General features: G+C 44.0%; 1 protein-coding gene across 1 annotated transcript in view; it reads right to left on the reverse strand.

Annotated features, from left to right (window-relative positions):
* LOC124616466 overlaps window positions 1–13,932 on the reverse strand; it is a 119,969-nt gene that overhangs the window by 88,052 nt on the left and 17,985 nt on the right. Inside the window, exon 2 of the mRNA XM_047144775.1 lies at window positions 3,806–3,993. Within this exon, the coding sequence (XP_047000731.1) occupies window positions 3,806–3,993 (188 nt within the window). The remainder of the gene's footprint in view (window positions 1–3,805; window positions 3,994–13,932) is intronic.

Consider the following 13,932-nt stretch of genomic DNA (forward strand, 5'->3'; position numbering starts at 1 on the left):
GGAATGACTTCCATGGTACTAGAGGGAGCTGTAGAGGGCAAAAACTGTAGAGGAACACAGAGATTGGAATACGTCAAGCAAATAATTGAGGACGTAGGTTGCAAGTGCTACTCAGAGATGAAGAGGTTAGCACAGGAAAGGAATTCGTTGCGGGCCGCATCAAACCAGTCTGTAGATGACCAAAAAAAAAGAGAACTTTCATGCTCTGGTTTGTACCTCAGCGATACATACATCAGCTTGATGAACTGTGAGCTAATTGCTTCTGGAACAACTTAACCCACAGCAGTATACATTAATCAGGTTTCAGTGATGAAAAGAAGAATTAGTCTATTCAGTACATAATTAAATGAATACATACTAAATAATGTCTTTAGCTTTGGCATACTCCATGAGATGTCTTCATGCAGCCCTGGGGGAAGGGCTACCCTCCCGGAAGGGGGGGTATGTGTATCCCACTTGTATACCAGTGCCTTTATTTGATGAATGTAAGTGCTGCAGATTGATTTCACTCAAAAAACTAGATGGGTACCTCAATTAGCTAAAACACTAAAGAGTAGTTTCGGTTTGAAGAATGAATACATCTTTCAACTGACAGAAAAACTTTGTAAACAAAGAATTAATAATTCACTCATTATAATTATCTACAATGGACATGTCCGAAAGAACAGATACCATCTTCATATAGTTAAGGCTAACCAGCCGTTGACCTCCTTCTTCTGTGCTGGATGCACACGCATTGCCCGAACTCTTACGGGGCTCGGTAAGATTGTCTGCCGCGAGTAATGAGTGTAATGGGCAGGGGCACTAAGAATGTAGTATGTGGACATTAAGTTGGGAATGTGGGTTTCACGGGGAGCGTGCAAGGGATAAATAGCTGCAGTTGCTGGCATCGTATCTCAGCGTGTTCGGTCAGAAAGTTAGCTGCCCTATGTAATAAAAAAAAAAAACTGAGTTAATGGATTAACGACGAATTGAAACGGGTGCTTTGCGACGTCCGCCCCGAGCAGATACAACGAACGAAAACGAAAAAAAAAAAAAAAAAAAAAAGCCGGCACGGTAGCTCAGCGTGTTCGGTCGGAGGGTTAGCTATCCTCTGGCTATCCTCTGTAATTAAAAAAAAACTGAGTTAATCGATCAACAACGAACTTAAACGGATGTCTGAGGACGTTCGGCCCAAGCTGTCGACAGCTTAGGCTCTTGATTTATCATTTCATACTATGGACTGAGTCGACTGCTCTCATTTGGTTACTCTCGCAGACTGGATACACTTGAAAATAAAGACATGAATGAATAATATTCCAACTGATACCTAAAATTACAGCCACGTTACGGGACTGTTTTCATTTGGCTGCTCTCACAGACTGGTTTCACTCAAAAGAATGAATGAATAATTAAAATGGCACGTAAAACTGCAATGAATGACGCTTTCCAGCAGATTAGAACTGTGTGCCAGACTAGGACTCGAACTCAGAACCTTTGCCTTTCGCAAGGAAGTGCTCTCCGACAGAGCTACCCAAGCACAAGTCAGAGCGTTAAGTCTATCAGTACTTCATCTCCTACCTTTCATATTTCTCGGAATTTTTAGTTTGGTAAAAACAGAATAAAATAAATATTTCTCACTTACCCTTATGAATAAGTAATGAACTATTAAAACACTGGGCTGGAAGTTAAATGTCTGACCTCTAAAACATATCTGTTTATTTCATATGTCTGTGCAAAGGTAACCAAGCAGCACACTTTCCCGTGTCGTGCATTTCTCTGGCCAAGTCGAAGGCACTCCCTAGAATAAAACTGGAAATTTGTGGTAAGTTCCTATGGAACCAAAGTGCAGGGGTTATCCGTTTCTAGGCTTACGCACTACTTAATCTAACTTAAACTAACTTACGGTAAGGACAACACGCACACACACACACCCATGCCCAAGGGAGGACTCGAACCTCCGACAGGAGGAGCCGCGCGAACCGTGGCAAGCCGCCTAAGACCCCGCGGAACGCAGGTTCGAATCCTCCCTCGGGCATGGGTGTGTGTGATGTCCTTAGGTTAGTTAGGTTTAAGTAGTTCTAAGTTCTAGGGGACTGATGACCACAGCAGTTGAGTCCCATAGTGCTCAGAACCATTTGAACCATTTTTTACAATACTACCACTCCATTCGTCAACAGCTGTTTTAAAACACAATACTGGCCATTAAAACTTCTACACCACGAAGATGACGTGCTACAGACGCGAAAATTAACCGACAGGAAGAAGATGCTGTGATATGCAAATGATTAGCTTTTCAGAGCATTCACACAAGGTTGGCGCCGGTGGCGACACCTACAACGTGCTGACATGAGGAAAGTTTCCAACCGATTTCTCATACACAAACAGCAGTTGACCGGAGTTGCCTGGTGAAACGTTGTTGTGAGGCCTCGTGTAAGGAGGAGAAATGCGTACCATCGCGTTTCCGAATTTGATAAAGGTCGGATTGGAGGCTATCGCGATTACGGTTTATCGTATCGCGACATTGCTGCTCGCGTTGGTCGAGATCCAATGACTGTTAGCAGAATATGGAATCGGTAGGTTCGGCAGGGTAATACGAAACGCCGTGTTGGATCACAACGGCCTCGTATCACTAGCAGTCGAGATGACAGGCATCTTATCCGCTTGGCTGTAACGAATCGTGCAGCCACGTCTCGATCCCTGAGTCAACAGATGGGGACGTTTGCAAGACAACAACCATCTTCACGAACAGTTCGACAACGTTTGCAGCAGCATAGACTATCAGCTCGGAGACCACGGCTGCGGTTACCCTTGACGCTGCATCACAGACAGGAGCGCCTGCGATGGTGTACTCAACGACGAACCTGGGTGCACGAATGGAAAAACGTCATTTTTTCGGATGAATCCAGGTTCTGTTTACAGCATCATGATGGTCGCATCCGTGATTGGCGACATCACGGTGAACGCACATTGGAAGCGTGTATTTGTCATCGCCATACTGGCGTATCACCCGGCGTGATGGTATGGGGTGCCATTGGTTACACGTCTCGGTCACCTCTTGTTCGCATTGACGGCACTTTAAACAGTGAACGTTACATTTCAGATGTGTTACGATCCGTGGTTCTTCCCTTTATTCGATCCCTGCGAAACCCTACATTTCAGCAGGATAATGCACGACCGCATGTTGCAGGTCCTGTACAGGCCTTTCTGGATACAGAAAATGTTCGACTGCTGCCCTGGTTGAAAACCAGTTGAAAACGTCTGGTCAATGGTGGCCGAGCAACTGGCTCGTCACAATACGGCAGTCACTACTCTTAATGAACTGTGGTATCGTGTTGATGCTGTATGGGCAGCTGTACCTGTACACGCCATCTGTTTGACTCAATGCCCAGGCGTATCAAGGCCATTATTACTGCCAGAGGTGGTTGTTCTGGGTACTGATTTCTCTGGATCTATGCACCCAAATTGCGTGAAAATGTAATCACTTGTCAGTTCTAGTATAATATATTTGTCCAACAAATACCCATTCCATCTGCATTTCTTCTTGGTGTAGAAATTATAATGGCCAGATTGTATCTACTCGCCAATATTGAGCAATAATAAAAGTATAATCCGAGATACAACGAAGCTGATTGTTACAAACTAACACTTTTTTTTCTTTTACATAACGACGTGTGGTTTAAGGTTTCAGTGTAATTATTTTCACGCAATCTGGATTGTTATCCTGTTGTTTGTTGAGACAATGGCTTTGAAGGACGCGGGAGCTCCGCCATTGATAAGCACCCACAGAAATGTTGGAGAGTCGGCTCCCTGGCCCTCGTCATACCTTGCAGTGCGGCAGGTGGTGCACGGTGTGTCGAGCCTCCAGCGGCTGCCAGGAGAGTCTGTCGCGATCGCGGCGGCCCGCCTTGTCGATCAGGTAGTCCAGGACCTCCTCCCACCACACCAGGCCGCGGTTGTGGGCGTCCAGCGCGCCGAACAGCCGGGCGCCAACCGCCGCTTCCACAGGTGCACCTGCGCAATGCACACACGGCGGTCCTGCCACGCGCCCAAGGCCAGCCACAAGTATGACGTAATTCGCACGGTTACTGTATGGCAGTCTCAATACAGCATTCGGGCCAACACAGTACAGCCTTTCTTACACTGCCGCCCATTTGGAACACCAGAATGGAAACCAAAGAAAGTTATTTTTTATGTGGCGTATACAATGTAGTACGAAGAATATATGATTAAATTGGGAAGCTTTTTTTTACAACTCGATAAATGCAAAAAAGTAAAATATCGTACTGATATAATAATTACATAAATGAGATAATTTAACACGTACGCAGCCTTGGTAGCACAACTGCAGTTGTTTCTTTGACTTTTAGAAAAGTTTCATTGTTTATTTCAGCACAGAGGGAAGACGTTTCCAAGTTTTTTCAGAAGTCCATGAATGCAAAGATGGAAATTAAAGTTTTGTTGACATAAACATTCGAATTAATTTTTTTTCATTTCCTTTCCATCTTTTACATTAATTATAAAACTATTGTACTTTTTTGTTCATTTTGCACAGAAATACAGTAATGTAATACAATACAGCACTTTACTGTCATTTTTTACATAAATGTTTGAAAAGCAGAAGTGCAAGATAGTGTGGCGAAATAAATAAAAAATATTAAATTTATTGATTTTTTGAAAAGAGAAAAAAATTACGGATATGGAACTTGAGAATTTTTGGAAGGCTTTTTTACAGACTGTATTGACCGGCTTGAATGCGGACAAATTCAGTTCTGCGTGAAATTTGCCTGTAACATAATTTACAATTCCGATTAATAATATTTTTGAATTCTACGTCATTGTTAATTTATTCAGAGTTCTCACCTTAGACGTAGAATTAGTCGTTCTGCCACAATATTAATTCATTAGTCGCTATCGATGTTCTCTTTGTTGACCGTGCGTATCTTCCTAAGGCGGCATCGGTTTCCTTCTCGAAGGCGGTGGAAACAAAGGAATACAATGCTACGTCGCTTTAAATAATTCTCGTAAAACTTGGCAGAGCACTTGCCCACGAAAGGCAAAGGTCCCGAGTTCGAGTCTCGGTCCGGCACACAGTGTTAATCTGCCAGGAAGTTTCAGATCAGCGCACACTCCGCTGCAGAGTGAAAATCTCATTCTGGAAACTTATATACCTTTCACTATTTTTTATTCACAAGACAATAAGACTTGCTCTGCTCTTCGCACAAACCATAAATACTAACAAGATGGCTGCCTTTCAGCACACACCAATAATTACGTCCATCCCCTACAAGGTAACAATCGAGAGTGTATCTTAACTCCTTCTTGGAGTATGAAACAAAAGAGAATCCAATACGAACATTAAAGAGACTATATTCTACATTCCTATCAATTTAATCTTTGGCGCAGACTTTAAAGTATTGTATCTCTGCGTCGTGATGTGTCATTACAATAGCGACAAGTGCTATTGAAATACAACACAAAATACTCGTTACAACAATATTAAACTGGAAATCTATTGATTATTTTAACAGTATCGTTATAAAACTCGTCTGCTCTTTTTGGTATGTTAAAATGTCTCATAAGTTTTAAGACATACTTTTTCTTTTTCTTGCTGATCATGTTGTTCTTTTCCACGGTGGGTGCTTTCTTCACTTCCTGGATGAAGTTTCTGGATTTCTGCTCCTCAATCTCTACAGGACTTCCAGTAGAAGCATCGCATACTGCCAACAAAGCCTTCTGCTTAGACTTTTCATAAGCCATCGCTCGCTAAGCAGTTATTTTGGAAATCTGGAAGTTTTGGTAAGGTCTTTGGGACCAAACTGCTGAGGTCATCAGTCCCTAAGCTTGCACACTACTTAATCCAACTCTAACTTACGCTAAGGACAACACACACACACATGCCTGAGGGAGGACTCGAACCTTCGACGGGGGGAGCCGCGCGAACCGTGACGAGGCGCCCTAGAGCGCTCGGCTACCCCACGCGGCCAGTTATTTTGCAAGGACATCTTAGATCGTAGGGCCTTTAGTGCGTTCGACTTCAGATCCTGTGCATCCCAAACTTTATTTAGTATCCTGATGATGCCATGTTGTTCTAGCAATTTATAGTATTCAGTCAGTGAAAGAATATCTTCCTTCTTCCGGTAGCCTTTATCCACTCTAGCAAATACTCTGTCAGGATTATAGCTGTAACCAGCTTATCAAATTTTCTGTTTTCCTCCAAGAACGTCACCAGTATGCACATCAGTCCTGTATTTTTATTTCGGCTGGTACAGGAGACAGAATGTAAATCAATTTCATTTGCAGCATTTTCTGGCTGGGACCCATCAAGGTTTCTGAGAACATCCAGTAAAGTTGAGGCTACTTGGAGACTTCCTTTCGGTCCTTCTGTTTCAAACCAAGTATAAAAAGCAATCATTTCCTTTATCTGTGTTCCAGAATTAATAATAGTGCACAAATTGTATAGCTAAACCCGCCTTGAGTAGAGTACATCATCTACAGACGGCTGTGGTAATGGCTGGTTCTGTTGTATATCAAAATATACAAAAAACACATTTGGATTTTCCTTCTCCATTACTGCACAGAACTTTTTTGCATGATGTTTGTGCAGCCTGTGGTTTGATAGTAACTGATTCTTTTTCCCTAGGTCTTGTTTCTTTCAAGAGTCTGTCTTTGGGCATCCCTGATGTGCCTTGAAATGTTGCGGCACATTTTTACTGTCTGGCCATCTTTTTTCTCAATGATGTACTTTATCGAAACAGTATTCCTCAGTTTTCCTTCTTTTTTGAAGTTCCTTTTTCCTGACAAAGCTGGCTCGAACTGAGCAGTAACCCAGAGTTACAATTGTTGTGTAAATGACTAATTTATTTCTGTTGTTGGTTCTGGTGGCAAGTGCTTGCCTATGACTCATGTAGTTTTCTTCTCGAGAAAACTCATTGAGCCGGCCGGTGTGGCCGAGCGGTTCTAGGCGCTTCAGTCTGGAATCGCGCGACCGCTACGATCGCAGGTTCGAATCCTGCCTCAGGCATGGATGTGTGTGATGTCCTTAGGTTAGTTAGGTTTAAGTAGTTCTAAGTTCTAGGGGACTGATGACCTCAGATGTGAAGTCCCATAGTGCTTAGAGCCATTTGAACCATTTGAAAACTAACTGACGTCATCGTTGACAAAGATGTCCTACATTGTTATCCTCCTTTCACATCTGCCAGAAGAAAACCAAAGTTTCATTTATCGAATTTTGCTTCAACTTGCCGAGAGGCAATATCGAGTTTTGCAAATCTCCTAGTTTCAACACATTGTAACAACAGCAAATATCAGCTATTGACAAAACTTTTCAAACAGATCATGCGTGATAACTTGTACCTACAAAAATCTAAAATTCAAACAATTGAGTATTTATCGACTTTTGAAAAAATGCTCCTTAATTTTTGATGATTTGAGGATGTGGGTGCAGGGTGCGATGTTTGGTACACAGAGCTAACACCTGTTGCAGCAACAACAGCTCTGTCCTAGCTGAGCATCGAGCGGCACACAATTGCAAACAATGCAAATACGTCATTCCACGATGTTTCCAATCTACACCAGAGTTCTTCTATTGTAGTGGCTGGCGAATGATGATGTCCTAGTTTTATGGCAATCCATCAACAGATGTTTTCAATGGATGAGAGATCTGGAGAATGCGCTGGCCAGGGGAATAGCCGAACATCCTGAGTTTCGATATAGATCAGGACAGCACAGGCATTCTGAAGACGTGCATTATCTTATAGAAAGACAACGCCATAGAGACCTAGAACGTAGGGCACAGTAACGGGCCACGCATTAGATGAGTATGTACCAAGCACGATCGTAAGAGATGGAAAAGAACCACCGTGGTACAACAATCGAGTTAGAAAACTGCTGCGAAAGCAAAGGGAACTTCACAGCAAACATAAACATAGCCAAAGCCTTGCAGACAAACAAAAATTACGCGAAGCGAAATGTAGTGTGAGGGGGGCTATGCGAGAGGCGTTCAATGAATTCGAAAGTAAAGTCCTATGTACTGACTTGGCAGAAAATCCTAAGAAATTTTGGTCAAAGAGGTAGGTGGATCAAAACAAAATGTCCAGATACTCTGTGACCAAAATGGTACTGAAACAGAGGATGACAGACTAAAGGCCGAAATACTAAATGTCTTTTTCCAAAGCTGTTTGACAGAGGAAGACTGCACTGTGGTTCCTTCTCTAGATTGTCGCACAGATGACAAAATGGTAGATGTCGAAATAGATGACAGAGGGATAGAAAAACAATTAAAATCGTTCAAAAGAGGAAAGGGCGCTGGACCTGTTGGGATACCAGTTCGATTTTACGCAGAGTACGCGAAGGAACTTGCCCCTTCTTGCAGCGGTGTATCATAGGTCTCTAGAAGAAAAGGGCACAGGTCATCCCCGTTTTCAAGAACGGCCGTCGAACAGATGTGCAGAACTATAGACCTATATCTCTAACGTCGATCAGTTGTAGAATTTTGTAACACGTATTATGTTCGAGTCTAATGGCTTTTCTGGAGACTAGAAATCTACTCTGTAGGAATCAGCATGGTTTTCGAAAAAGACGATCGTGTGAAACCCAGCTCGCGCTATTCGTCCACGAGGGCCATAGACACGGTTCCCAAGTATATGCCGTTTTTCTTGACTTCCGCAAGGCTTTCGATACAGTTCCCCATAGTCGTTTAATGAACAAAGTAAGAGCATATGGATTATCAGACCAATTGTGTGATTGTATCGAAGAGTTCCTAGATAACAGAACCCAGCATGCCATTCACAATGGAGAGAAGTGTTCCGAAGTAAGAGTGATTTCAGGTGTGCCGCAGGGGAGTGTCGTAGGACCGTTGCTGTTCACAATATACATAAATGACCTTGTGGACAACATCGGAAGTTCACTGAGGCTTTTTGCGGATGATGCTGTGGTATGTCGAAAGTTTGTAACAATGGAAAATTGTACTTAAATGCAGGAGGATCTGCAACGAATTGTCGCATGGTGCAGGGAATGGCAATTGAATCTCAATGTAGACAAGTGTAATGTGCTGCGAATACATAGAAAAAAAGATTCTTTATCATTTAGCTACAATATAGCAGATCAGCAACCGGAAGCAGTTAATTCCATAAATTATCTGGGAGTAGGCATTAGGAGTGATTTAAAATGGAATGATCATATAAAGTTGATTGTCGGTAAAGCAGATGCCAGACTGAGATTCATTGGAAGAATCCTAAGGAAATGCAATTCGAAAACAAAGGAAGTAGGTTACAGCACACTTGTTCGCCCACTGTTTGAGTATTGCTCACCGGTGTGGGATCCGCACCAGATGGGGTTGATGGAAGAGACAGAGAAGATCCAACGGAGAGCAGCGCGCTTCGATACAGGATTATTTAGTAATCGCGAAAGCGTTACGGAGATGATAGATAAACTCCAGTGGAAGCCTTTGCGGGAGAGACGCTCAGTAGCTCGGTACGGGCTTTTGTTGAAGCTTCGAGAATATACCTTCACCGAGAAGTCAAGCAGTATACTGCTCCCTCCTACGTCTATCTCGCGAAGAGACTATGAGGAAAAAATCAGAGAGATTAGAGCCCACACAGAGGCATACCGACAATCTTTCTTTCCACGAACAATACGAGACTGGAAGAACCGATAGAGGTACTCAAAGTACCCTCCGCCACACACCGTCAGGTGGCTTGCGGAGTATGGATGTAGATGTAGATGTCAGAAATGTTATGACTGATACCTAAATTACAGTCTGATGACGTTATCTATGCAAACTGCATCTCTTATCTTCAGGCACGAGCTAAGAGCCCCTATGTCACGACGGCATTCAGGCTAGATTGTGGGCATCATCTTGGATTTTAAGACCTCCTTGCAGTTCTTGGGTCTGATATGTGATCAGAGGTTAACGTGGATGCCACACCGCCATGACCTGAAATCTAGATATCTGAAGGCACAATTGGGAAGCAGATCGATCCAGTCTCCTCAGAAACTTTCTCTGCACGTGAATATTGCACCACAATGTATGGATCAGTAAAAACAGCCTATTTAGACATATTGTATGCTGAGCACCATAGAGGAGCATATCGAACCAGTTCCATTCCTAGTCTATGTACAGGAGCCGGTGAGCTGCCTCTTATCATCCGGGGAGAACTCCTCACAGTGAGACAGGTATTCAAAGTGAAGTCTACCTCCGATCATCCTGTTGTCGGTATTGCGGATGAACAATTCACACGACGAAGGTTTATCGGTCGCCGAGAAAGTAAGCGTTTTTCTAGAATGAAATTTTCACTCTGCAGTGGAATGTGCGCTGATATGAAACTTCCTGGCAGATTAAAACTGTGCGCCGGACCGAGACACGAACTTGAAAGGTAGGAGATGAGGTACTGGCGCAAGTAAAAGAGGATAGGTCGTGAGCCGTGCTTGGGTAGCTCATTCGGTGGAGCACTACTAACGAAAGGCGGAGGTCCTGAATTGGAGTCTCGGTCTGGCCACGGTTTTAATCTGCCAGGAATTTTCATATCAGCGCACACTCCACTGCAAAGTGGAAATTCATTCCGAAAACCTCCCCCAGACTCTGGCTAAGCCACGTCTCTGCAATATCCTTTCTTCCAGAAGTGCTAATCTTGCATTTTTCGTAGGATAGCTTCTGTGAAGTTTGGAAGGTAGGACGAGGTACTGGCAGAAGTAAAACTGTAAAGACGGGTGGTGAGTCGTGCTTGGGTAGCTCAGTCGGTAGAGTACTTGTCCCCGAACGACAAAGATCCCAATTCCGTGTGTAGGTCTGGAACACAGCTTTAATCTGCCTGAAAGTTCCAAGCCTTTTTTCTGTCCTTTCGAAGGAGTATCTCAATCAACCTGCTGTGAAAGGCATACCAGTTGTTAAACAGGGATGGAGCAAATACTCTCCCTGAATAACTGACAGGCCCACATTTAACTTGGAGACGAAGGACTACAACGAAATCACCACCCACCTATAGTTTTAGAAAAGGTTTTTATCGGCATATCGTTGGTAAATCGCGAGTACGTGGTGGTTTTTACCGATCCATCAAAGCAAGAGAATGTTCTGGGTGTTCTGTTATCTTCCCCCATTATACCATTAACGCTCGCCTACCAACTCGCCTACTGTGCAGTGGGCGGTCAACAAGGTAGTGGAGCGCGTGAGATTTCTTAGTGGAGCGAAGATTCTTGTTTGCACAGACTCTCTAGTGTTCTACAGGCTACTCAGCAAATGTTTCCAGCAGATACGACAGTTCATACGGTTCAGGACACGGTCCACCTCTTGCTCGGGCAGAAGAACGAGATGGTCTTCTGTTGCGTCCCTGGACACATGGGAATCGAGGGGAATGACAAAACTGTCAGAGTAGCGTACACAGTCTGCCAGGAAAATGGCACACTTGATTTCAACATCCCCCTGTAGGCTGCCGTGAGGTGGGTAACAAAGAGAGTATTGGCTGACTGGAAAAGACTGTGGGTGGAAGGGGCCGACAAAAACTACGGTCAGTCAAACCAGCTATTCGACTTTCTCCCGAGCTCAAAGAAGAGACGAAATGGTGCTCACTCACCATCGTACTGCACACTGCCCACTGACAGATGCTCACATACTGTGGCATGGAGGTCCAGTGGAATGCAATGTTTGTGGCGTCACACTTACACTGCGCCATCTTCCCACATCGTTTATTTTGTGCGCTGTTAGGAGAGAAGCCTTTGGTCTACCGAGGAGCTTACCCTCAATTTTAGGATATGATGAGACGATGGGAAGATAGTTGTTGACATTTTGTGTGGCATCAGGACTCTTGTCCAATTTAATCGGACTAAGGTTTCAATGTGTTTTTGGGTGGTTGGCTCGTCCAATGCTCCACGAACAATCACTCATCTCATGCCATACACTGTTTTGTTAACACTATTAACGTACTGGGTGGTTATAATTAAAGTGCAGCTATTCACGGAGGTCCAGTGTGGGATTACCATATGGCAGCGAAACTTGATAGATATGCTTATGCGTTAATGCAGAACCTATTTACATGGAAAACAATTGTCCAGTTTTGCCACCAGGTGCGACTCTGCCTTTGTACACTGTTTGTATGATGGTACGACAACCACGCTGTCATTTACCAATCCATAACTTGAGTGAACGGCACGGCTATCGAGAAGAAAGACCGTGTGCTGTTAGTGGTTCAAAAATGGTTCAAATGGCTCTGAGCACTATGGGACTTAACAGCTATGGTCATCAGTCCCCTAGAACTTTGAACTACTTAAACCTAACTAACCTAAGGGCATCACACAACACCCAGTCATCACGAGGCAGAGAAAATCCCTAACCCCGCCGGGAATCGAACCCGGGAACCCGGGCGCGGGAAGTGAGAACGCTACCGCACGACCACGAGCTGCGGACTGTGCTGTTAGTGAAACTGTTTTATGTGAATGGCAGCAATTACAGTGCTGCGCTGCGAGAGTAGCGCCGACTGAAAGCTCAGAGAAGAGGCACCGTGTCATTAAACGGTTTAAAGAAGATCATAATGAAATTCGAAAACACGCGTGAGTTTGGTGTGGCACGTGAAAAAGGAAGGCCTCCTATCTCGGAGGAAGTTAATGACGAGGTTGCTGTTGCTGTAACTGACCACGCAGCACGAGCCCCGGTTATTCCCAGTGCTCGAGCAGTGTCACGAGAATTGTCCATCCCAAGGTCAAACGTATGGGAAGCTTTGCGGTCTATTTTACACTGGTACCCTTAAGAGATCCATACGGTGCAGCAATTGAATCCTCATGATCTGCGGCGGCGTTCTGAATTTGCTGTTTGCTTCCTGGCACAGATCGAAGTTGGTGACGTGTGTCCGGGGAATATTCTATGGAGTGATGAGGCACGTTTTTCTCTACACGATGCAACGAATATGCTGAACTGCCGAATTTGGGTTGCTGTTAAACCGCGTGTTGTCCACGAAGAACCATCACACTCGCAGTGTTTGACTCTGTAATGTGGGTCCACGAGCACCTTTACTCTCGGTTCGTCCTTCTTTGAAGAAAATGCACCCAGAAGGCCTGTCAGGTGTACCGTGACGTCTGAACGGTATTACGATCTCATTGTACAGCATATGATTCCTGCTTTGGAAGAGCGCAACTGTGTGGAGACCACTATTTCCATTGACGGTGGGGCAACACCTTATGCCGCTCGCATAGTGAAAGATCAGCTTAACGTAACCTTCCACAAACAAGTTATCTGCAGAGGATTTCCAGGTGGGTGACCTGCAAGATCACCTGATCTGAATCCATGTTGTTTCAGCTCTGGAAATATCTAAAAGAACGTGCCTAGCAGATACACGTTCGGCCTCTACCTGATTTGAAGGTCAGTGTACAGGAACATGTTGTTCAGATTCTACTGATGCGAGCAACTGTTGATCACGTCGTTTTACGGGTGCAGCATCTCGTCGACCTCTCCGGTGCTCATACTGAACAAATTGCGTAAGCAGAGGTTACTAATACGAGTATAATTACCATTTTGCCTTTATCATTTGTTTCATCTTTTCTGCCCACGTCCAGTTCCTAATTCATTGCATATGGAATCATTTCTATACATCTTTCTTACGTTCACAGCACCAGATTTGCACATGGTGGCCAAAATTGGAACTAATGAGTAGCTGCACTTTAATTATAACCAACCGGTGCTGTTTAGCATTAAATATAGATTATAAGTGTGTGGAAGGCTTTTCCTGACGGCATTTTTCTGTAGTGTTACCTCGTATGGTAGAGAAACATCGCTGATAAACAGTTTAGTCAAAAAGAGAATAGAGGTTCTTGAAATGTGGTGTCACAAAAGAATGCTGTAGATCAGATCGCTGGTTCGGGCAAGTTGTGAGTAGGTACTGAATGGAAATGGTGAAGCAAGAAATTGTGCCACAACTTGACTAAAAGAAGGGATCGGTTGGTAGAACGCGTTCTGAGACATCAAGG

This window comes from Schistocerca americana, chromosome 5 (assembly GCF_021461395.2).
Source record: "Schistocerca americana isolate TAMUIC-IGC-003095 chromosome 5, iqSchAmer2.1, whole genome shotgun sequence".
Classification (NCBI taxonomy): Eukaryota; Metazoa; Arthropoda; class Insecta; order Orthoptera; family Acrididae; genus Schistocerca; species Schistocerca americana.